Source organism: Narcine bancroftii, chromosome 11 (genome assembly GCF_036971445.1).
Source record: "Narcine bancroftii isolate sNarBan1 chromosome 11, sNarBan1.hap1, whole genome shotgun sequence".
In the NCBI taxonomy this organism is placed as follows: Eukaryota; Metazoa; Chordata; class Chondrichthyes; order Torpediniformes; family Narcinidae; genus Narcine; species Narcine bancroftii.
In genome coordinates, this window is record NC_091479.1 from 70,025,081 (window position 1) to 70,049,579 (window position 24,499).

Consider the following 24,499-nt stretch of genomic DNA (forward strand, 5'->3'; position numbering starts at 1 on the left):
GGGATGGGTAGGAGGGGGTATTCTTTTTCTATTTTCCTTTATAAGTGTAAGAGATTAGTCCAATTAAATAACCAACAATGCCATAATATTATAATTTGAGGTTGTGATGGCCCGCTGCCATGGTGATTGAGCCGGCGCTCCGGGCAGCGAGCACATCCAAAGGCCAGCAGCCTGCGCAGCAGCACTGGCCCCAACAAAGCAAACCAGCAGGTGAACAGCAAGGGCAGCTTAAAGTCCAGAGACCCCAAAATGGCACTGGCCTTGCAGTGCCGCCAACAGACAGGGGTGGGGAAGAAGGGTATTGTTATTCGGGAAACCTGCTTTTGTTATGTGTGTTAAGACGTCAACCAAAGGGGGCCACGGTGGGAACAGTGCAAGAATAAAAGTTGGGCCTGAGCCCTAATAAAACTCCGAGCTTAACCTGACTACACTGCATGTGTGTGTGGCGCGCGGCTACAAGGTGAAGTTTTCATAAGGGAATTTCCATTTTATTTGACCATTGTACCCAAGACAATGTATAAATCACTTATGACATAAATCACATAAAAGTTGTGTAAATAATATGCAGACAATATATAGCATGTAATATTTCTCAGTCAAAATATTTTAAAAAGAAATTAAATGCACAAGGCTTGTCGGGAGCTAAAGGATCATGTTTTGGGTGCGTATCAACCTTTATACCATTTCAGAGATTTGTATAGCCATCTGATGATGATACATTGCCACAAGAAAAACAAATTGCTGGATTTGTCATCATGGCATACATATCATTGTCTAAAGACAGTTTGTAGCAGGTCATAAAAGTGGATAGAATATGAAAAACAATAAATTTTAAAACTAAAATTAACAAGGAAGAAAAAAAACTGGAATGCAAGTCCTAGATTTAATCTTGTGGCTCATTCCATTTCAGAGAACTCTGCAATATAGGGGCACACCATATCTGGATTGTTAATAGTTTGGAAAGAGGAGTGTTGAATAGATCCATTTCAATATGACTCAATTCAATTTTCACAGATGCACTTCCCTTCACTGCATTTAAAACATAGCTGCTGATTTTTACTAGCTTCAAGTTGAATGAATTATATATTTTTCTTCAAACCCCTATTGTTAAAGTTAATTTGAATGACTAACTTTACTTTTCAGTGACGTTAACCAAATGTATTTTGTGCTGGAACATTATATTTTTTCTTATTTTGAGATTGTCATTTTCCCATCCAGAGAAATGGGATCAGCTAAAACTGGCAATTTGATTGGCAAGAGAGAGTTGGGCTGAAAGTTTTGTTTGTGGTGCATGACTCCACATGCTTCTGTCAGTACCTTTCTGGCCACAAAAAAGTGCTTTGAATTAATAAGGTTGATATATGCTGACATTTTACTTTATTCCCTTCCTGGTGGGAAACTCTCATCATTGTTGAAAAGTTACTGCTATTGAGCAAACACCAATTCAACAGGATTTAGAGTGGCCCAGCTATGAAGGGTGGGCATATCAGAGTTTCTCCATGCACTTATCTGCCCACTCCTCACTCCAGGTTAAAAGTCCTGCTCCTTTCTTCTGCCAATTGGTGTGAATAAAATTATCCCCACAGTTGTCTTTCCTTTGATGAGGAGAATTTATCTCCTTGGAAGCTGGTTTATAAAATACTAAAATCTCACAAGAAGAAAATTAAATTACACAAATGGGGGAGGATGTAAAACTGGGATGATAAGAAAACCAACATTGATAATGGATGGCAGGGTAGAAATGAGGGATCTTGTTTTACACTTTATTCACAACAGTTCACTACCTCACTAACAGTAGGATGTTGATTGGAGTATGAACAGGGATGCTGTTGGGAAATGACTACAAGCATTAAAATAAGTGGAGTTATACAAAAGTAATTTTTGCCCTCTGGTGGCATGAGTAATATGACAGCTGAAAACAATGGGGGCTATACGAAAACAAACGCATACTGCAGCCTGCCTGGCCAGGACCTTGACTAAACTTTATGACTAAAGACCCAATTCTCACAGTTAACTAAATTAATAGTGAAAAATGCTCCCTTTTATTCTCTTGCACAATAATGATACTTGCTTCATTTAAAAATAAATTTAAATTTAGACAGACAACATGGTTACAGGCCCTTTCAGCCCACGAGCCCATGCTGCCCAATTACATCTAATTGACCTACAACTCCTATGTTTTTAAACAGTGGGAGGAAACCAGAGTTGCCTAGGAAACCCATGCAGCCATGCGATGGATACTGGATGTCTGACATAATTTTTGCTGATTTCAAACATTCTTCAAATGTATATACAACACATAATCTTATTTTAGTCTTAATAAAGGGCCTCGACTGACTGTTTCTTCCTGTGGATGCTCTCTGATCAGATGAGTTCCTCCAGCAATTTCTGTCTGCTGAAGATTTCAGCATCTGAAGCATTTATGTTTCTCTATGTACAATGCCTACCTGCAAGAACCTCAAAAGTGTATTATCAGTTTTCAACTATCTCAAAACTGCCATTGAACTGAAAAAATGAATGTGCTTCCAAAAGACACATGAACAGGCAGGAGAAAAAATGGACAGACCATATTAGAGAGATGGGTTTCATTTAAATCAACATCACGGGTGGCACAATTATTGTGGGCTATAACATTCTATGTTCAAGATTCAAAACTGAACAGCTGGAAGTCCAGAGATATGCAGGGCATCCATTGCAATTATGTCAGCTCCGAGCAATTCTGCTATTTTGTCATTTTTTTGCATCTACATTCTTAGGCTTTGGAATTCTTGGCAACTTCACAAAACTATAGAAACAATAATGATAAAGAGAAGGGAGCTACATTCAGTAATGTTGGGACTATTAGCAAGCAAATTCAGATACAGGAGTAAATAAGTGGATGGGTGATTTATTGGCTGTGAGGGATAGAGAATGGTTGAAGATTGGGGCTTAGCCAATTTGGGGATTGTCATTTTGAGCCTTAATTGGAAGGAAAGAGAGGATAAATATAGGGGGTCAGATGGAGAGGTGGGTAAATATCCAGTTATCAGAATGGGAATAATCTGAGGGGGGAGGGGGCAGGGGAATGATATGAGAAAGTTACAAAGAGGCTTGGAGCTATGAGGAGGTTTTACTGGATTTCCAGATATGTTTTGTGCTGTACGGGAATTGTCCCGTGAATGTCCAGCAAAAATTAATTCCCAAAATAACTTGGGATGAGGCAATAAGTTCATTGCAAAGGGAATCTAGTTATATGACAGATATAACAGAGAAAATAAGGTTATATGACAGATATGTACAACATGTAAAAAGTACAAGAGTTGATCGTGATCTGAAATGTTTGGAGTCATGCAACGAAGTGGAAATTATTAAGATCACATTCCACCCTGGAAATAGTTGATTTTCAGATGCATAAGAGCATTGATTACAAGAGTTGAGCTGTCACATTGAAACTGTACAAGACATCGATATACAACTGTTGGAGCATTGTGTGCAGTTCTGGTTGCCTAGCTATCAGAAGGATGTGATTAAGCTGGAAAGAGTGTAGAAAAGATTCACAAGGATGTTACCAGGACTGGAGGGCTTCATTTACTAGGAGAGACTGGATAGGCTGGGGCTTTATTCCTTGCAGCAGGATCAGGGATGACCTTATAGAAGAACATTAAATTATGAGGTACAGTCAGTCTATTTTCAAGGTTCAGGGGTAAATATTAAAGGTGAGTGTGAGAAGATTTAAAGGAGACCTGAGAGTCATCAAAGAGTATATGGAATAAGCTGCTAAAGGAAATGGTAAAGATGGATGCAATTATAACATCTATATCACATTTTTACAGGTATTTTGATTGGAAACATTTCAAGGTTACAGGCCCAACTCAGGCAAGTAGATCTCACTCACACAGATAACTTGGTACTCTATGTTAGTGAAATAATGTTAGTGAACGTTGAGGACACTCTTTTGTCAAACAAATTTCGAGAAAATTTTACTGCAACTTCTTATTAAGATCTGAAATGTTGGATGATGTGTTGGAACATTTCTACCTTCTGTTTGTTTTTCTGATAAAGTTCATACTTTCTGGTTTAAAATTAGGATTTTTGTGGATTATGTGATGGAACATTTCTACCTTCTGTTTGGTTTTCTGATAAAGTTCATACTTTCTGGTTTAAAATTAGGATTTTTGTGGATTATGTGATGGAACATTTCTACCTTCTGTTTGGTTTTGTGAGAAAGTTCATCCTTTCTGATTTAAAATTAGAATTTTTGTGGATTATGTGATGGAACATTTCTACCTTCTGTTTGGTTTTGTGAGAAAGTTCATCCTTTCTGGTTTAAAATTAGGATTTTTCTTCAAAATGTGTTTAAAATTCAATTTCCTTTCAATCCAAACATTTTTTTGTTTGGTTATTTTACTCCTTTAGTGGACTTGGGGTTGGATAAGTTTCATAGGAACATAGGAAGTAGGAACAGGAGTAGGCCAAAAATGGCCCATCGAGCCTGCTCCACCATTCAATAAGATCATGGCTGATCTAATTTATGACCTAACTCCACCTACCTGCCTTCTCCCCATATCCCCTAATTCCTCTATCATGTAAAAATTTATCTAACCAAATTTTAAATATGTTTAATGAAGCAGCCTCAAACACTTCCCTGGATAGAAAATTCCAAACATTCACTACTCTGGGAGAAACTATTTTTCCTCATCTCTGTCCTAAATCTACTCCCCTGAATCTTGAGACTGTCCTCTCATTTTAGTTTCCCTGGCCAGCTCAAAAAACCTTCCTACATCTATCCTATCCATACCCTTCATAATCCTATATGATCTCCTCTCATTCTTCTGAACTCGAGCGAATACAATCCTAGACGATTTAATCTTTCACATGTCAACCCCTTCATCCCAGGGATCAACCTAGTAAACCTCCTCTGGACCATCTCCAAAGCCAGTATATCCTTCCTCAAATATGGAGACTAGAACTGGACACAGTACTCCAGGTGCGGTCTCACCAGTACCTTATACAGTTGCAACATTACCTCCCTACTCCTGAATTCAATTCCTCTAGCGATGAAGGCCAACATTCCATTTGCCTTCTTAATAACCTGCTGCACCTGCAACCTAACTTTTTATAATTCATGCACAAGCACTCCCAAGTTCCTCTGAACAACAGCATGCTGTAGTTTTTCACCCTTTAAATAATATTCAGCTCTTTTATTTTTCTTGCCAAAGTGGATAACCTCACACTTACTAACATTGTACTCCATCTGCCAGACCTTTGCCCACTCATCCAGCTTAACTATATCCCTCTGTAGACTCTCCACATCCTCATTACAATTTGCTCTTCCACTCAATTTGGTATCATCCGCAAACTTGGCGACACCACATTTTGTCCCCTCCTCCAAGTCATCAATGTAAATGATGAATAGTTGTGGGCCTAGCACTGACCCCTGCGGCACCCCACTTACCACTCTCTGCCAACCTGAAAAACTCCCACTTATCCCGACTCTCTGCCTCCTGTCAGACAACCAATTTTCGATCCATGCCAATATACGTCCCCGGACTCCAATTTCCTGTATCTTACTGATGAGTCTCTTGTGCGGCACCTTATCAAACGCTTTCTGGAAATCCAAATATACAACATCAACCTGTTCCTCTCTATCCACCGCACCCATTATATCCTCAAAGAATCCTAACAAGTTTGTCAAACAAGATCTTCCCTTTCTAAAACCATGCTGCGTCTGCCTGATTGAACCCTTACATTTCAAAAGTTTCACCATTTCATCTTTAATGACGGCTTCAAGCATTTTTCCAACTACAGACGTCAAGCTAATTGGCCGATAATTTCCAGTCTTCTGCCTACATCCCTTCTTAAAAAGTGGTATGACATTTGCTCTCTTCCAGTCTGCCAGGACCTGCCCAGAATCCAAGGAATTTTGGTATATGACCACCAATGCATCAACTATAACTTCTGCCATTTCCTTCAGAACCCTTGGATGCATATCATCAGGACCAGGTGATTTGTCTGGCTTTAGTCCCATTAGTTTCTCCATCACTACTTCCTTTGTAACAACTATTTTATCAAGGCCCTCCCCAACATTCGCATCCTTAACTCTGCACTTGGGCATGGTGGACGTGTCTTCCACCGTGAAGACTGACACAAAATATTTGTTCAATGCCTCGGCCATTTCCTCATTTTTTGCTACCAGCTTTCCTTTCTCATCCTCCAAGGGTCCTATGTTAACTCTGGCCACCCTCTTCTGTTTTATATATTTATAAAATTTTTTGCTTTCTGTTTTTATATTTTGTGCCAATTTACTTTCATAATCCTTTTTCCCATTTCTTATTACCTGCTTTGTAACCCCTTGTTGTCTCTTAAAGTTATCCCAATCTTCCAGCTCTTTGCAGCTCTTTGCAGCTTTGTACACCTGCGCCTTCAATTTTATACTCCCCTTTATTTCCTTTGTTAACCACAGTTGATTTTTCCCTCCCTTGCTGCCCTTTTTCCTGACCGGAATATATTTTTGTTGAGCATTACAAAATATTTCTTTGAAAATCTTCCACTGTTCCTCAACTGTTTCATCAATTAGCCTGTGCTCCCAGTCCAGTCTGCCCAATTCCTCCCTCATCCTATGGTAGTCACCCCTGTTTAAGCTTTTATTTGTCTAACAGACAGTTGCTTGTATATGTATTGCTATGTCTTGGAAAGATGAAGCGGAGTTAAATGTAGTTCGATGGCATCATGAGTTGAAGTCATGTATCTATATGCAGAAAATAACATATAATTTACATAATCATTATGATCTTTTTGTTAAGATGTAGACACCTTATATGAAGAATATGAATTTATTAATATAGTAAATTACTGAATGTTTTGTTTATTTTTAATGCTTCCCTTTAGGGATCTGTTGTGGAAGGGGGGGAGGGGATGGATTTGTTTTATTGTTTTATTATCAGACTACTTATTCTGTAAAAGTCTGTTTATTTTTATTGAAAAAAATACTAAATAAAGTTATTTAAAAATCTGAATTGTTCATATTTTACTAACAGTAACTGACAAACAGCCCACATCCTTGAGGGGGATCATATTGCATATTGGGAACTATTTCATTCATCTAGGACTTCTAGAATAACTTTGTATATAAAATAAAATGTGCCAATAGACAATTTGACAAGTAGGTATTATTATAGAAACTGAACAACTGAGAGAACCTTCCTGAAACTGAACTTGAAAATTTTGTTTGAAAAATTATAGCAAGAAGACATGAAGATTATTTTGAATGTACCTGTTCATGGCTGACAGAAGGCAGCTGAGCTTTATTCCAGGAATCACCCTGATCAGCAGACACAAAGATAGATCTGGGCTGGGTCTGAAAAGTAAAAATTAGTATTTAACTTTTACAAATTAAATACACATAAAATCTTAATAAATTAAAGTAAAACAAATTTTGACAATTACATGATATTGCAGCTCAGAAATGGCAAATGTTTTACATGAAGTAATTAACAGAAAAGACAATATTTTATAAACGTATAGCTATTGTTAAAATTACTCTAGAATTTTGACTGCTGTTATTTTGAAATTCAGTATTTTTGTAACAATTGCAGCTGAGAGATTTTGTAAATGAACATATCACAGATGAACTCATTTCCAAGCAAGTTCACCAGGTTCTATTAATGTGATGGCCAACAGTTATATAAACTGAATTTCAAGAACAGGCAATTAATTTTAAATAAAGTTTCAATATTATAGCATAACAAATTGATGAGAACAACAATTATTTGTGCAGCATTGTTGAAGTTCGAGGTGTTTCACAGAAATTTCACAGAAGGTTAGTGTAGCAGTTAGCGCAATGCTGTTACAGCGGCAGTGATCAGGACCAGGGTTCTCATGTATTGTGTGGGTTTTCTCTGGGTGCTCCAGTTTCTCCCATTGTTCAAAATATACCATGGGTTGTAGGTTGGGTGTTATCATTGGGCGGCACGGGCTTGCGGGTCCTGTTACCATGCTGAATGTCGAAATTTAAAATGTAAATTTAAAAGTGTGCTATCTGAAGAGATCGGATTGGTGAGTTGATCCAAGTTCAAGTCAAAAACCAATTTTCCTGGACTGGGAGGTAATTTGGCAAAAATGAACTGGAAGTGGTTTCTGCATCATAGATAATATGTGATTGCACTGGGAGCCGAGTAGGTGTATGAGGGAACATTGGATAAGCTTGGCTATTTATTTTGGAAAGAGGAAGTGAAGGGAAAAACTTAAGTAAATATGTTTCTGCTAACCTGCTCTCCTCTTCTCCCTCCCTTCCCCTTTCAAGTTTTCTTCCCTCCCTTCACTTTGCCATCCCTCCTCCCCTTGATCACTGCTGTCCTCTCCCTTCCTTCTCCACCTATCACCTCCTGTCTTTGTGACCATCCCTCCCCCTCCTACTCTTTTGTTCAGACACTTGCCAACATCAGATACATTGATGAAGGGCTCAACCCAAAATGTTGGTTATGTAATTTTATCTTAGTAAACTAAAGTAAACTGCTTGACCTGCTGAGTTTCTCCAGCTTCGTGAATGGTGTCTGCAGATTTTTGTATTTTACCAAAGTGCAGATGAAGATAGAATTGTATCACCCACAGGGCACCAGAGATCTGGAGCACACTGGCTGAAATGGTGGTTAAAGCAGAAGTGCTCATCACATTTACAAGCTACATGGTTGTGCAGTTCCAGTGAACTGAGATTCACTGGTGATGGGTTGTGCAGATGGCTGGCTCCTCCCCTAGACTCTGCCCCATCTACCCATATGTATTGCAGGTTTCCCACCTAAACCCAAAGCCCCACTGAGACTCTTGTAAGACCCTACCCTGTGTTATAAGTTAATAAAAGCATGTGTTCTCCCTCCAGTCGTGAGAGCTTTTATTTGCACTACAACAGTGGAAGAATTGAGGTCGACTGGACTATGATCCTGGTGTGGAAAATAAGATTAAGCTGTAACTCTTTTCAACTAGCAGAGTGAAAATGACCTCCTGTGAAATAAATTTCGTTTGATTCTGTCATATGAAAGTGAAGCAGTAAACTAAACATGCATGCCACAAATGCGTATGTATTGGTACAGGTTGAGTACCCCTTATCAGAAATGCATATGTATTGGTACAGGTTGAGTACCCCTTATCAGAAATGCATATGTATTGATACAGGTTGAGTACCCCTTATCAGAAATGCATATGTATTGGTACAGGTTGAGTACCCCTTATCAGAAATGCATATGTATTGGTACAGGCTGAGTACCCCTTATCAGAAATGCATATGTATTGGTACAGGTTGAGTACCCCTTATCAGAAATGCATATGTATTGGTACAGGTTGAGTACCCCTTATCACAAATGCATGTTAGCAGAAGTCTTTCAGATTTTGGATTTTTTTGGATTTTGGAATAATGTTTTTAGTAGCATTAGCAGAATACCTGTATTACCTATTAAACAGCAACAAATGGCAGACTTCCAGCCTCCACCAACAATGATGTGTTTTGATCACTGTATTTTGCTGGTCATGTTGCACTCAAACATGGCATTTTAGGTGGAGATGAATTTCTCTGCTGCTTAGTGATCAGCAGATGGTTTATCACCAAAAATCTTAAAAAAATTTAATACTGTGTCTTTTCTTAAATTTATTCAACCAGCAGCTGAATATTCACATTTCCTTTAAATTTTCAGTTAATCATGATAGAACTTGCTTGTTTCATGAACAGCAGACCATTAAGTGGCATGTGTTCACTGCGACACTGACAGATCCTGCAATACACGATCAATACACGATCGAGATCTTCACTTTCAGCTTTATGCAGAGTTTTTCTACTTTGCATCAACTTCCGTTCATCATTTTCAGCATCGAACGTCAACATTTTATCCTTCTGCTTCTTCAGGACATAGATGGTCATTCCAACACCATATTCTTCTGGAAGAAGTTTCATACTTACACCGTTGTCCAATTTCTCCAACAGCTTGACTTTCTGTACTATAAACATAAATGTTTCCTCTTTTTCTGATCACTGTTTCCCATATGGGTATCTGCAGGACTTTTTGACAATTTCAACAATATCTTTGTACCACAGAGCAGAGAATAAGCAAAAAATCTCAGTAAGTAATGCACACAAGTCTGGTGGTGGTGATGGTTCGTAGCAAACTGGTGCCAACAGAGCGTCAGAGTGAGCAAGTGAGGTCAGGTATGGAACTTTCCACTTGTGGCGTCATGTAGGTGTTCAAAAAGTTTTTGATTTTTGGAGCATTTCAGATTTACAGATAAGGGGTACTTGGCCTCTATATAGTTTATATATTTGCTGCTGAACAGTTAGATGATTGAGGCTAATTCTAATAAAATTGCCAAGCAATTTGAACACCACAGTATTGCATGTCAGCCTTAGAGAATTTCTCTGTTCATTTTTGTTCTGTGAAGATGAACATCTTCTAGCCTGATCTTTTCCTATAACTATGGTAGCTAGTTTCCATGAAAATCCTGCCATAGATTTCATAGTGACATAGCCTTGAGCAATCAGTCTGCCCAAATTTATGTGGCACCACGTCAGGACCAACCATACAGTTCCACTTTCACCCGATATTTCATTGCAAGAATTGTTCAATTCTAAATGATGTGTAACTTAACAATTTAAAACAAATTGGTGCCAAGAGTAAATTGATATAATTGTATGAGTTTCTTTTTTGGTGTACACAATACACTTTATGCATGTACGAAGGGGAGATTTCACCTGTTCACCTTCTCAATGTGGTTTTATTCTCTGAACACATTTTTGCAAACATTTCCAAGAGTACAAGTGGTGAACTGGAAGATTTATTAAATCTGGGTGATCACTCACGTGGATCACACTTAATTTTTAGCTTTACTGCGGCAAGAGTATGGCAATGAATTAGTGTAGATTTCAGAATGTCAGTGATAATGTACATTGGGGAGGTGAGCTCAATATCCCTGTAGATGCTTGATTATATGATCAAAGACTAATGACATACATGAGTGGCTGCATTGGCTCATTCTACTCTGTTTTGGCACAACTTTTGCACAACTCCTGATTTCCATGGCTATTTTTCAAAGCACTGGGGATAGGAATACTTCCTGCTACCTGTCCTGAGACTTTCTTCACACACTTAATTTTGTCCTTTCCACTCTGGAATACATAAAAGTATTGAATTTGGTGTTTTTTTTTAAAAGTTGTGAAGCATGTTTATGCTTCTATAAGATGATCCATCTTGAGCCAGAGATTATGTAATTTATGCAGTTGTTCCTACTGTTCATCTCTACAACATTAGTGCTCAGCCTCAAAGTCCTCATCTGTTCAACATCCAAGGAGTTTGGAAGATCAGTTGATAAGTTCACTACACGAACAGTGTACATTTCTCCAGCTGCATTCCAACTCATTGAGGAGCATTTAACCACAATCTTGCAATCTCTCACATTACTGACCTGCAATCTATCCAAGCTACTATTCATTAAAAGTAGTAATTTTACCTGGTTATTGATGACAGAGGCAAAGAGGAAACGACCAGCAAAGCCAAATGAGTAAACATTTGTGAGCAGTGTTTGAAATGTTTTTCCAAAATCCATTGTTCTTTTAATAACCAACATCCCTCTTTCATTTACATTATCTGTAAAATTATTTTAAAAAACAATAAAAATATTAACATTTCATGGCACATTAGTGTTTATATACACTTAAATTAAATTTGATGATAGTTCATCCACTCGACTGGCCTGATCACCACTGTGAACAATGAACATAGAATATTGGCTGCTTAAATCATCATTTTTATCTTTAGGAGGAGACTTCCAATCAATCGCTGAAATCCCTGTCATACTTTAGAGACACCTCATTTGTTTACTTGCACACAAGAGCTCTCGCAATCAAAATGATAATTTATGTATCATACACCAAACAACAGTAAGATAAATGAGGGTTCTAAAACTTCCTTGACGAATGGGAATAGAAATATTTACCAGTTTTTGTTTGCACATTTTAACTGCACAAGTTTTCTTGAGTTAATCACCAAAAGTAATTTATTAGCATTTCTATAATTTATTCTCATTAGTTAGAAATAGTCTAACCCATTGTCGTGTGGATTGTGGAGGCTCATGTAATCTCTCCATCTGGAACCTGGTGGGAATGTAGATTGTGGAGGATCACGTGACCCCTCCACTTGGAACCTGGTGGGAATGTGGAGGGTTATGTGACCGCTCTGTCTGGATCCTGGTGGGAATGTGGAGGGTCACGTGACCTCTCCATCTGTCATCTGGTGGGAATGTGGATCGCAGAGGGGCATGTGACCCTCCATCTGGTACCTGATCCAAAGTCACCTCACCTGCTAATCAAAGTCAAGCCCTGCCCACAGGTCATTGCCCCTTTAATTGGCTTATTGATACCTGGGCTGGACCCTCCAGCTGATGACACCACATGGGAGCCAACTTCCTCTTTCTATTCTGGGACGAACCCGAGCTCCATTCCAGGTTGGGAACTGTGGGCAATGCTTAAGGATTATTGGTAAGGCGTGGGAGCTGTAATATTGTGTTTTGTGTCCCTAGTTTAATCAGATAAGAGCCATGCCTGCCAGGGATATCAAGGGGTGGCGGATATTGTACATTGTAACTTGATTTTAAAGTCTTCTACCTATGAGTGGTTGTGACCGTGTCGTTTAATCCAGCGAGTGTATCTTTTAATTCAGAGTGTGTGTGTGTGTGTGTGTGTGTGTGTGTGTGTGTGTGTGTGTGTGTGTGTGTGTGTGTGTGTGTTTTACCCCTGTTGCAACTCCCCTACAAGTGTTAAAAAAAACTACTGTTCAACTGCATTCAGACTCATTACCCTTGGGACCCATTGAACCAGTTTCAATGGGATTAAAATTCTCAAAATAAGGATATATTTCTGGTTTTTTTGATTGATATGTTACAGAGAAAATTACTAATATATTTTCCCAACATTTCCATCAATTACTGTGCATGGATTTTTTCACATACAGCTCTGAATAAATTCTATTGCTGTGGAGGTGATGTTAAACTGACTTTGCTCTTTAAGCGCCATTTGTAAATTAAAAAAACTAGAAGTAAACAATCTTATATTCACCTTCAAGAAGTGGAATCTGCAAAATGCTCATTGGATCTCTAAACAAAAATGTTCATTGCAAATTGCAATACACAGAAGTGCTGGAGAAAATCAGCATGTCACGCAGTATTCATAGTAAGGTGATTGGTTGCAAAGTTTGACAAATCAAAAAGAATTCCAAGTCTTGAGGTGCAGGTCTATAGTTCCCTGAATGTGATGAAACAGTGGGACAGAGAAGTGAAGAAAACATTTGGCCCGCTTGCCTTTATAGTCAAGGCACTGGAGTTGGACGTCATGATACAGCTGGACAAGATGTTGGTTAATCCAGATTTGGGGTATTGCATGCAGTTCTGGTTGCCCTGCCACATGAAGGATGTTACTAAACCAGAAAGAATGCATAAAAGATTCACTTGGATACCATCAGAACTGTAAGGCTTGAGTTACAAGAAGAGACTGGACAGGCTTGGACTTCTGTCCCCTGAGCCAAAGAGACTTGAGGCATACAGAGTTGTTCAAAATCATAAGGGGGATGGATAAGGTTAAAAGTCAGATTTCTCCCCCCCCACCCCCAACCCCCAGTATGTAGGAATCTAAAACTAGAGGGCATAAGTTTAAGGTGAGAGGGAAAAGGTCTAGAGAGGACGAGGGAATTGTTTTCTCCACACAGAGGGTGGTTCATTATTCAATGAGCTGCTAGAGAAAGCTATGGACTTTTAAAAGACATTTATACATTTTCATGTTGAGGGAAGGATTAGAGGGATATGGGCCAAGCACAGGCAAATGGGACTCGCTCTTATAGGCAACATGGTTGGCATGGTTGAATTGGACTGAAGGACCTGTTTCTATGCTATACAATTCCAAGACTTTGGCAGTCGCTTGTGAAATATTTATTAATGGAATAATTAAGGTCATATTCAAATTAACTTTAAATAGGTGTATCAGTTCAAAAGAACATAGATTTGCATGCATTGTCAACATACATAGGAAACTGAAGCATGTTGAAAAATCTTACAATCAACATGTATAATTTAGTTTCATATTTGGATTGTATTAATACATCATTCAAAATGAAATTGTTGGAATGTATTTTTGGTTTACTTCAAGACAAATTAAAAGCCACATAAATATTATAACCACTATTACTAAAGTTTTCCAAACACCAGATCACGCCGCATTCCATATGGACAGTGAACCAATCAAAGTGTTCATATTTCCTTGATTTCTGTTGACTGCTCTATAACTCCTCCTTGAAGATGTTTCTGTGGCTACAATGTAACTGGTGGAAGGTCAGTACAGATAGTTTTGAAGAGTAGTCCATGAACATCTCAAATCCAAAGACTTGGTCTTGAAATGAACTAAAGCAAAGCTGGCTGATTGCGTAACTGGAAAATCAAAGGCATTGATGCAGAAGTTGGAGGTGAATAGATGAATACTACTATTCAATAAAGGATGAGAATGTTTGAGTTCCATGGAGCTCCTGCCATTCTCTAAAAACAACAGTCCCTCGTATCTTGTGACACCCAGCAAATTCCATTGCATACCATAGTTCACGAAGGTGGCAGTACAAGCCACCATGGCAATCCACTTTCTTTGCATGGTTGAGCTTGCAGAAGTTACAAACTGGTTAGCCCTTGTTTATGCTCTAAAGGATGTTGCAATAGCATCTGGATGCTGCAGAAGACTTTTGGGTTCGCAAATCCATGAACCAAGTTAGCTATAACTTCTGAAAAGAATGAGCTCCAAAGTTTGTGAAAATTCTCTCCAAAGTTATGCCCCAACGAATGAGGTTTCTAGGAGGCTCCTATGCCCTTATCCTTACATCAAGTTTGCCCATCAATCAAATAACTTTCCCTGAATTTTGCTGACTTCTGCTAAATAAAATAACCAGATTGCTCAAGTTTATGAATCCAAGTGAATGAGGGTGAAACTAACTTGAATGGCAATACATATGAGCATTCATTCATTGGGGCATAACTTTGTAGAGGATTTTCACAAACCTTGGAGCCCATTATTTTCAATACAGAACGTATAGCTAACTTGGTTCATGTACTTGTGAACCCGAAGGTCTTCTGCAGCTTCCAGCTGCTATTGCATCAACAAAGGGCAGCTGATTTGGCCCAAGGTCACTGCGATATGGCATAACCAATAATAAATGTTTCTTTATACAAGGAGAGAGATGGGAAGAGAAAGATGGAGAAATCAAAATATCAAAACCTATTCAAGGCTTAAATGTTCTGAATCATTCAATTAACTTACAAATGCCATTAGGATGAGTTGAGAAAAAAATGGTGTTTCCTGGTCCCCTAAAAAACAAAGAAAGTTGTGAGAAATGAGACACTGAATTTTAAAAAAATCACAGAAAATTGCTACAAAATCCAGTTTGCCTTTGTAATTATCAACTCCACACATCAAAATAATTCAACATATATAAATCAAGATCTATCATCATGAAAAACATGTGGTGGAAGAATTTTGAGGAAGCCACATTCAAGAAAAAGAGGTGCAGATCAGATTTGATTTCATGACACGGTTAGAGGAGGAGAACGGCTGAGTTTTGCTCCTGCACAACCATAGGATCCTAAATTGGCCAAAGGCTTTGGAGAGGAAAGTTTTTTGTTTTTCTTGAACTTCCAAATTATTTTTTAGGCATCCCAAGTTACAGAAGGAGAAGGGGTTGTCTTGATTGGTGACAACAAGACTTGCAATGAAAACAGGAATAAAACAGGTTTAAAGAAAGGCCAAGAGAAGAAACAGAGTGTCTGTGTGGGTGCAGATCAGGAGAGATTAAAATGTCTCAAGTGGTGATAATGATGAAGGCTCGTTAACTGATGCTGCTATGTCTGCAGGAGGTGTAAAGAGAAGATGAACAAGACCAGAAGATAAAAACAAATAGCAAAACACCCGTTAAACAAAAAGCTTCTGCAGATGCTGGGAATCAAGCACAATACACATTGGAGAAACTCAGCAGGTCACACAGCATCCTTAGGAAGTAAAGTCTACCAACGTTTCAGGCCTCAAAGTTCAAATTTATTGTCAGAGTACATACAACCCTGGGATTCTTTTTCTGTGGGACAGGCAGGAAACTATACTTAAAGAAGGAAGAACTATAAACAAACTGACTGAATAAATGCAGCTGTATATGGCGAGCTCTCCACTGGCCACCGTGACAGAGGTGCACCAAAGAAGAGGTACAAGGACTGCCTAAAGAAATCTCTTGGTGCCTGCCACATTGACCACCGCCAGTGGGCTGATAACGCCTCAAACCGTGCATCTTGGCGCCTCACAGTTTGGCGGGCAGCAACCTCCTTTGAAGAAGACCGCAGAGCCCACCTCACTGACAAAAGACAAACCCAACACCCAACCCCAACCAACCAATTTTCCCCTGCAACCGTGTCTGCCTGTCCCGCATCGGACTTGTCAGCCACCAACGAGCCTGCAGCTGACGTGGACTTTTACCCCCTCCATAAATCTTCGTCCGCGAAGCCAAGCCAAAGAAAGAAAGATATTTATAAATAACAAGCAAAATAAGAGTCCTGAAAAGCCCTTTGTCAGGTAAAAGTAAAAACAGGCAGGTGTCTGAATAAAAAAAATGGGGAAGGGGTGGAAAGGAGAAGAGGGAGGAAGGGACAGGGAAAGGAGGCTCTTTGATTGTGAGATTGCAACAAATGGAATTGGAAATGAAAAAGTTGGAAAGAACGCCGGGAGTATCTGTGGGGATGGAAAAATGTAGCATTACATTATGTTTGATCAGAATGGATACAAACTGGAAAGGCTTGTTTTTAGAAATTACTGAATTTAGTGTAGAATTCTCAGGACTACAATGCACCAAGCTGCAAGTTCCTTGTGGTTGGAACAGCACAAGAAGTGTAAGACAGAAGATCAGAGTGGTCATGGGATGGACAATTAAAGTGATAGATTCTTCTTCTTCAGCAGTCCCTCAGGATTGAGAGAACTTTCTACCACCCCAGTCTGTGGATTCTGATGCAGCTGACAAGGCCAGCATGGGAATGAGACACTCCCACAAATGGAGGAAATAATGGCCAAAGGAGGATCTAATTTGGATGTTTGTGAGATGTTCTGCTCTACCTCTACCACCCACACAGTGCGTCACAGTACTGGTTCTCAATGCCATCATAATGTTCCTTCTTGACCTCATGGTCATGGGCAAGATACCTCAGACATCAGGGGGATGTTGCATTTCTTCATGGAGAATTTGAGCACATTCTCCTGTCTGACATCAGGCCTCCAAAATAGACTTGCATTTAAGCTTGGTCATAGGAAGAGATCATGAAACAGGAAGAGGAAAAGACACTGGTTACTACATGTCCAGAATTATTCTTGCCGACTGCAAAGCAGTCATCCAATTTGTCTTTGGTTTCTCCCAATGTGAAGGAGGCCATTCTGTGAGCAGTGAAAGCAGTACACAAAATTGGAAGTACAAGTGGAATTTTGTTTCACCTTGAAGAAATGTTTTGGCCCTGAAAGCAAAGGATTAAAAAGGCTGGTGCTGCATTATCAGCATTTGAATAGGAAGGTGTCATGAGATGGGATACAAGTGTTGATGGAAAAGGAAAAGCAATGAACTTGTCATAGAAAGATCAGTCCCCTTAAGAGTGATATGGAGGGATGGGGATCAGGGAAGTAAGATGTGGCAGGTGGCAACGTGGCACTTTTCCACAAAACACCTGCTTTTCACTTCCATTCAACATCCAGAGGTTGAAATAGTCCTTCCATTTGCATTTCTTCTAACTCCATACACTACATTCAGTGATTCCAGTGTGATCTCTGTATTGGAAAACCCAAATGTAGATGGGTAATTGCTCTGCTCAAGGTCACCTCTCTTCAGTCCATAAGGGTTATCCTGAGTTGACAGTTGCCTAATGCATCAATTCTGAAATACCCTCCCACTCTGTCTTTGTGGCTTTTAACCCCTTGTACTGTCCAAACAAAGCCTATCAAAATAACAGCACTTCATCGTCCAACTCAGAAAGTTTCATCCCTCTGGGTTCAATGTTGATCTCAACAATTTCTCATAATTGGGGCTTCCAACTGGTATCCAAATCAGGCAGTTATCAACTCTCAACATCAATTCTTGTCTCTTTCCACAGCTGATCTAGGAATTGCCATTGTTCTCTTATTTTAAATTTACAGCAAGAGCAATATATTGCATTTTCAGCATCTCTCTCATTGATATTCCATTTACATCAACTCCAGACAGAGCATCTGGTTCAAGCAAGTCTTGACCACTGGCACCACTTCAACCACATGTGACATGTGGTCTTTCATGGTCTCCTCCCATTCACTTTTATCTGATCTCACACTCTTTATCGCAGCTGAAGCCTTCCCTGGTTTTGCCGAAAACCATGCCTCAGAAATGCTGAGCATTTCTAGTGTTTTCTGTGCTTCCCTCTTTGCTGAGTATTCACAGGTATTTGATTGATCTGACAATGTTATCTTTCAAAAGGAAGATAGGTGGGCATATTTCACCTCATCAGGGAGAATGAACCGTCAGTTATTTCAGCAAGTTCAGGCAGGGTGCAGAACTCCAAAATAAGTTCCAATTAATTTTGAAATATATTGTTTGCTTATTGAGCTCATGGACTGACCACAAAACCAATAGCTAATGGCTCCAAGCCAAATTTCATTCCAGAATCATTCAGCTGGGACTTGAAAATGGCATGAATAAAGATAATAAACACAATTTCCCATTTAACAGTAATTGGGCAGCATGGTTGGTGTAGTGGTTAGTGCAATGCCTTTACACCACCAGCGATCAGGACTGGGGTTCAAATCCCACGCTGACTATAAGGAGTTTCTACGTTTTCCCTGTGTCTGCTTGGGTTTTCCGCAGGGTCTCTGGTTTCCTCCTACCGTTCGAAATGTACCAAGGATGTAAGTTAATTGGATGTAAATTGGGCAGCATGGACTCATGGGCCGGAATGGCCTGTTACTGTGCTGTATGCTTTAAATTTAAATGTACATTCTCTTCCTCCTAGCTCCTGTTCTCCCCATCCACTCACCATTGCAAACTCACACTCATCTCCTTTCTCTTCCTCCACTATCCTAATTCCTCCCTCCTCCCTTCATGGCAGTTAACAATCATACCTAACCTCTCTCCTCACCTTCCTCCATTCCTTTCCTCTTCTCTCAACCCCCATTGCTTCCATCCACCCAAGAGTACTTTGATCAGTTTTACAGCCTAGATTGAGGGCATGATTTAGTCTGCAGTAAAAATTATTGTGGCCTGGACTTTCTAAACTATGACAAATTTCCCATTTTATTTCTAAAAGTTATTGCAGTGAGGATTATTGCAACACAAGACCATCTTAAATTTCTATTTCAAGACCAGCGATGAACCAACAATGTTCTTTCACTGACCATAAAATATGTCTTTTATTGTCTTGGACTCATAGATTGAGAAAATGATAAGGAACAACATACAAGGTGCTGGAGGAAGTCAGTGGGACAGGCAGCATCCGTGGAAAGAAGTAGACAGTTGGCGTTTCACCCATCAGGAAAGTAAGATTACATCTCAATGTGCCCTCTTTTTAAAAAAAAATCTATTTACAATATTTACATTGTTCTCAAATTATTCTTTAGAAATATACATTAAAACATCCTTCTCAAGGATGCACTCCACTTCATGTAGTATGCTCTGGTTGCAGAAGGCCTCCAGAGAGCCAGTAGAAAGCTCACCCTCTCAGAGGACCAGGAAGGGAGGGGCAGAACTGCATCCAGAAAATGGGGAGCAGCCCCTCACATTCAATATAAACACAAGGCACAACTCCTCCAGGCTTCAGAAATTGCATGCGGCCTGGGAGTTCATAAATCAATTAAAAAACCTGTTGCACAGCACTGCTCCATGCAACACTATCCACCCTAATTCCCCAGGTAAAAGTAGAGGGTTCCTGCATACAGAGACCTACACTGGGGACCTCATTTACTACCAGATGATGGAATTAATTTTCTATTTAAAAACTGGACGATTTGTTCCATGTTGACAGCCACCACAGACATTACCTCACGACCACAGACACTACCTCACATTCTCTTCTTTTTGCAGTAATCTATTTATTTATTGTAATTTATAGCAATATTTGCACCTGTAATACTGCCATAAAACAACAAATTTTGCGATATGTTCATGACAATAAAATTCTGATTCTGAAGTTCTCTCATATTTGACATTGATTGATGACCTCAAACGATACCTCATCTCACTGAATCCATGCTGGCTCTCAGGGCAATCACCTTCCCTCACATTTTTCCCCCTGTAAACTATTCTCTTTCAAATGTCCACTAACCACTCTCTAGTTTCTCCTGTCATCCAGTCCAGTTGGGTAATTTACACAAGCTGATTACCTACAAACTGGCGTGCCTTTGGGATGAACAGGATTTAATGGACAAACTGCCAATCAAGATTACACATTCATACTGATCAGCAAGATACAAAAAAAAACATTGTTAAAAAGAATGCTGGAATGAAAAATGTGGGGAAAAAAGTCTGATTTTTTTCCTGAAACTGAGATTTCTTTTGTACAACAAAAATGCTTTGAATTTTGTAATTTTCTGAAGTTTACTAAACTGTTGCTAAGAAATATCTTCCAAGTCATTCATCTGAGATGGACGGCAAACATGAAAAACAATCTATAACTTACCATGAATATGTATAGACAGATTGATGGATCTTTTTCCATGTTCCTCCAAAATTTTGAGAAAGCCAAAGGTCATGCTGCAGCAGAAGGGAAAATTACAGAGTGACAGCTAATTTCAAACGCCCAATAAAACACCAAGAAATTTTACAATGTTTCATCCTGCCAGGGGATCACAGAGGAGGAAGAAAAATATTTTAGAAAAGAAACTTGACCGATTTTGCTAATGAATTTACTAACATCAGTGCTGTAAGCCAGGAGGTGATCTGAATGGCTGGAGTGATAGTCCATTGGCAGGCCAGGGCGGAAGGGGAGGCGGACAGAATTAAATGACCAACCAGAATCAGATGACCGCAATATTATGCCACTTCGTCTTAGTGGTTTAGACTCTTCAGCTATCAAAATGACCTATTGGTTAAAAGAAAAAAAGTACATTATTAATAATGTTTTCTTCACCTTCACCCTCCCCCGCTCATCATGTTCCAACTCCCTTTTACCCCTATTCTTTCACTCATTGTCTGGAATCCACCAATCACCTGTGCCTTTCTCCCAACTCCACCCCTCTCTCAACTCCATCTGTCAGTCACCTTACCTACTGGTGATCTCCCCTCTCCATTTTCAGTCTTTTTTTAAAAATTTTTTAAAGTTTTTTATTTTTCACACCATAAATCACATTAACCATGATACACACTTTTTCCTTTTCACACATATACAGTGCCATTTTCTCCCCCCGACTCCCTCCTCCCATCCCACCCTCCCTACCTCCCCCCTCCCGTCCATTTAAGGTATACAATCTAGGATACATTAAACCAGTCAGACAATGTTGTCATTCAATAAAAATACACCAGAAATTCTACTGAGTCCATTCTTTTCATTTCCTTTTCCTTCCGTTAACTTAGGTAGTGATTGTCCCCGGTAGGTTTTCGCTATTGTGTTTAATATAAGGCTCCCATATTTGTTCGAATATTTCAATATTATTTCTTAAACTATATGTTATTTTTTCTAATGGAATACATTTATTCATTTCTATATACCATTGTTGTATTTTCAAATTATCTTCCAATTTCCAGGTTGACATAATACATTTTTTTGCTATGGCTAGGGCTATCTTAACAAATCTTTTTTGTGCATCCTCCAAATCAATTCCAAATTCTTTGTTTTTTATGTTACTTAGGAGGAAGATCTCTGGATTCTTTGGTATATTGTTTTCTGTTATTTTATTTAATATCTGATTTAGATCTTCCCAAAATTTTTTTACTTTCTCACATGTCCAGATTGCATGAATTGTTGTTCCCATTTCTTTTTTACATCGAAAACATCTATCAGATATTGTTGGGTCCCATTTATTTAACTTTTGAGGTGTAATGTATAGCCTGTGTATCCAGTTATATTGTATCATACGTAACCTCGTATTTATTGTATTTCTCATCGTTCCGGAGCATAACTTCTCCCATGTTTCCTTTTTTATCTTTATATTTAAATCTTGTTCCCATTTTTGTTTAGTTTTACCATTTGTTTCCTCATTCTCCTTTTCTTGCAGTTTAATATACATATTTGTTATAAATCTTTTAATTATCATTGTATCTGTAATCACATATTCAAGGTTACTTGCCTCTGGCAAACTCAAACTGCTTCCTAATTTATCCTTCAAGAAGGATCTCAATTGGTAATATGCCAGCGCTGTATCTTGAGTTATATTGTACTTATCTTTCATTTGTTCAAAGGATAATAATCTATTTCCTGAAAAACAATTTTCTATTCTTTTAATCCCTTTTTTTTCCCATTCTCTAAAGGAAAGGTTATCTATTGTAAAAGGGAGTAACTTGTTTTGCGTCAATATTAGTTTTGGTAATTGATAATTTGTTTTATTTCTTTCTACATGAATCTTCTTCCAAATATTGAGGAGATGATGTAATACTGGAGAACTTCTATGTTGTACCAATTTTTTCATCCCATTTATATAATATGTGTTCAGGTATCTTTTCCCCTATTTTATCTAATTCTAATCTCGTCCAATCTGGCTTTTCCATTGTTTGATAAAAGTCTGATAGGTATCTTAATTGTGCGGCTCTATAATAATTTTTAAAGTTTGGCAGTTGTAAGCCTCCTTGTTTATACCATTCTGTTAATTTATCTAGTGCTATCCTCGGTTTCCCCCCTCTCCATAAAAATTTCCTTATTATTTTCTTTAACTCCTTGAAGAATTTCTCTGTCAGTTGTATTGGCAATGCCTGAAATAAGTATAATATCCTTGGAAAAATGTTCATTTTAATACAGTTTATCCTTCCTATTAGTGTTAGTGGTAAATCTTTCCAGTGCTCTAAATCGTCCTGTAATTTTTTCATTAGTGGATAATAATTTACCTAGGTATCTAGGTACACCTAGGTATCTTATTGCTTGCATTTGCCATCTAAATGGTGATTCCTTCTTAAATTTTGAGAAATCCGCATTATTCATAGGCATTGCTTCACTTTTATTTACGTTTATCTTGTAACCCGACACTTCTCCATATTCCTTCAATTTCTTATATAATTCTTTTATTGATGGTTCTGGTTCTGTTAAGTACACTATAACATCATCCGCAAATAAACTGATTTTATATTCCTTGTCTTTTATTTTTATTCCTTTTATATTATTATCTGTTCTTATCAATTCTGCTAGTGGTTCTATAGCTAACGCAAACAATAAAGGTGATAGTGGGCATCCCTGCCGTGTTGACCTGCTTAAGTTAAATTGCTTTGATACATGTCCATTTATTGTCACTTTCGCTAACGGTCCCTTATATAATGTTTAATCCAATTAATATACTTCTCCGGTAAACTGAATTTTTGCAATCCTTTGAACAAATAATTCCATTCTACTCTGTCAAAGGCCTTCTCTGCGTCTAAAGCAACTGCTACTGTAGGTGCTTTATTCCCTTCTACTGCATGAATTAAGTTAATAAATTTACAAATATTGTCTGTTGTGCGTCTTTTTTTGATAAATCCAGTTTGGTCAAAATTTACCATTTCCGGTACATACTCTGCTAATCTGTTTGCTAATACTTTAGCTATTATCTTATAATCTGTGTTAAGTAAAGATATTGGTCTATATGACGCTGGTGAGAGTGGATCTTTCCCTTGCTTTAGTATTACTGTAATTATTGCTGTTTTACATGAATCTGGTAAGCTTTGTGTTTTATCAATCTGGTTGATTACTTCCAGGAGGGGCGGAATTAATAAGTCTTTAAATGTTTTGTAGAATTCTATTGGGAATCCATCCTCTCCTGGTGTCTTATTATTTGGTAATTTTTTTATTATCTCTTGTATTTCTACTATTCCAAATGGCTCTGTTAATTTATTTTGTTCCTCTATTTGTAGTTTTGGTAGTTCAATTTTAGTCAGAAATTCATCTATTTTCCCTTCTTTCCCTTCGTTTTCAGTTCGGTATAATTGTTCATAGAATTCTCTAAAGTTTTCCTTAATTTCTTTTGGATTATATGTAATTTGTTTGTCTTTTTTCCTTGATGCCAATACCATTTCCTTAGCTTGTTCTGTCTTAAGCTGCCATGCTAGGATTTTGTGCGTTTTTTCACCTAGTTCATAATATTTCTGTTTTGTCTTCATTATATTCTTCTCCACCTTATATGTTTGTAGTGTTTCATATTTTATTTTTTTATCCGCCAATTCTCTTCTTTTAGTTGTATCTTCCTTCATTGCTAATTCTTTTTCTATATTTACTATTTCCCTTTCCAACTGCTCTGTTTCCTGATTATAGTCCTTCTTCATCTTGGTTACATAACTTATTATTTGCCCTCTAA

General features: G+C 38.3%; 1 protein-coding gene across 1 annotated transcript in view; it reads right to left on the reverse strand.

Annotated features, from left to right (window-relative positions):
• Nucleotides 1–24,499, reverse strand: part of LOC138745872 (sortilin-like) — a 125,463-nt gene that overhangs the window by 36,777 nt on the left and 64,187 nt on the right. The window contains exons 5-9 of the mRNA XM_069903324.1: nucleotides 20,941–21,108; nucleotides 20,707–20,780; nucleotides 15,305–15,351; nucleotides 11,467–11,603; nucleotides 7,253–7,336 (exon numbers count right to left, since the gene is read on the reverse strand). Coding sequence (XP_069759425.1) covers nucleotides 7,253–7,336; nucleotides 11,467–11,603; nucleotides 15,305–15,351; nucleotides 20,707–20,780; nucleotides 20,941–21,108 — 510 coding nt within the window. The remainder of the gene's footprint in view (nucleotides 1–7,252; nucleotides 7,337–11,466; nucleotides 11,604–15,304; nucleotides 15,352–20,706; nucleotides 20,781–20,940; nucleotides 21,109–24,499) is intronic.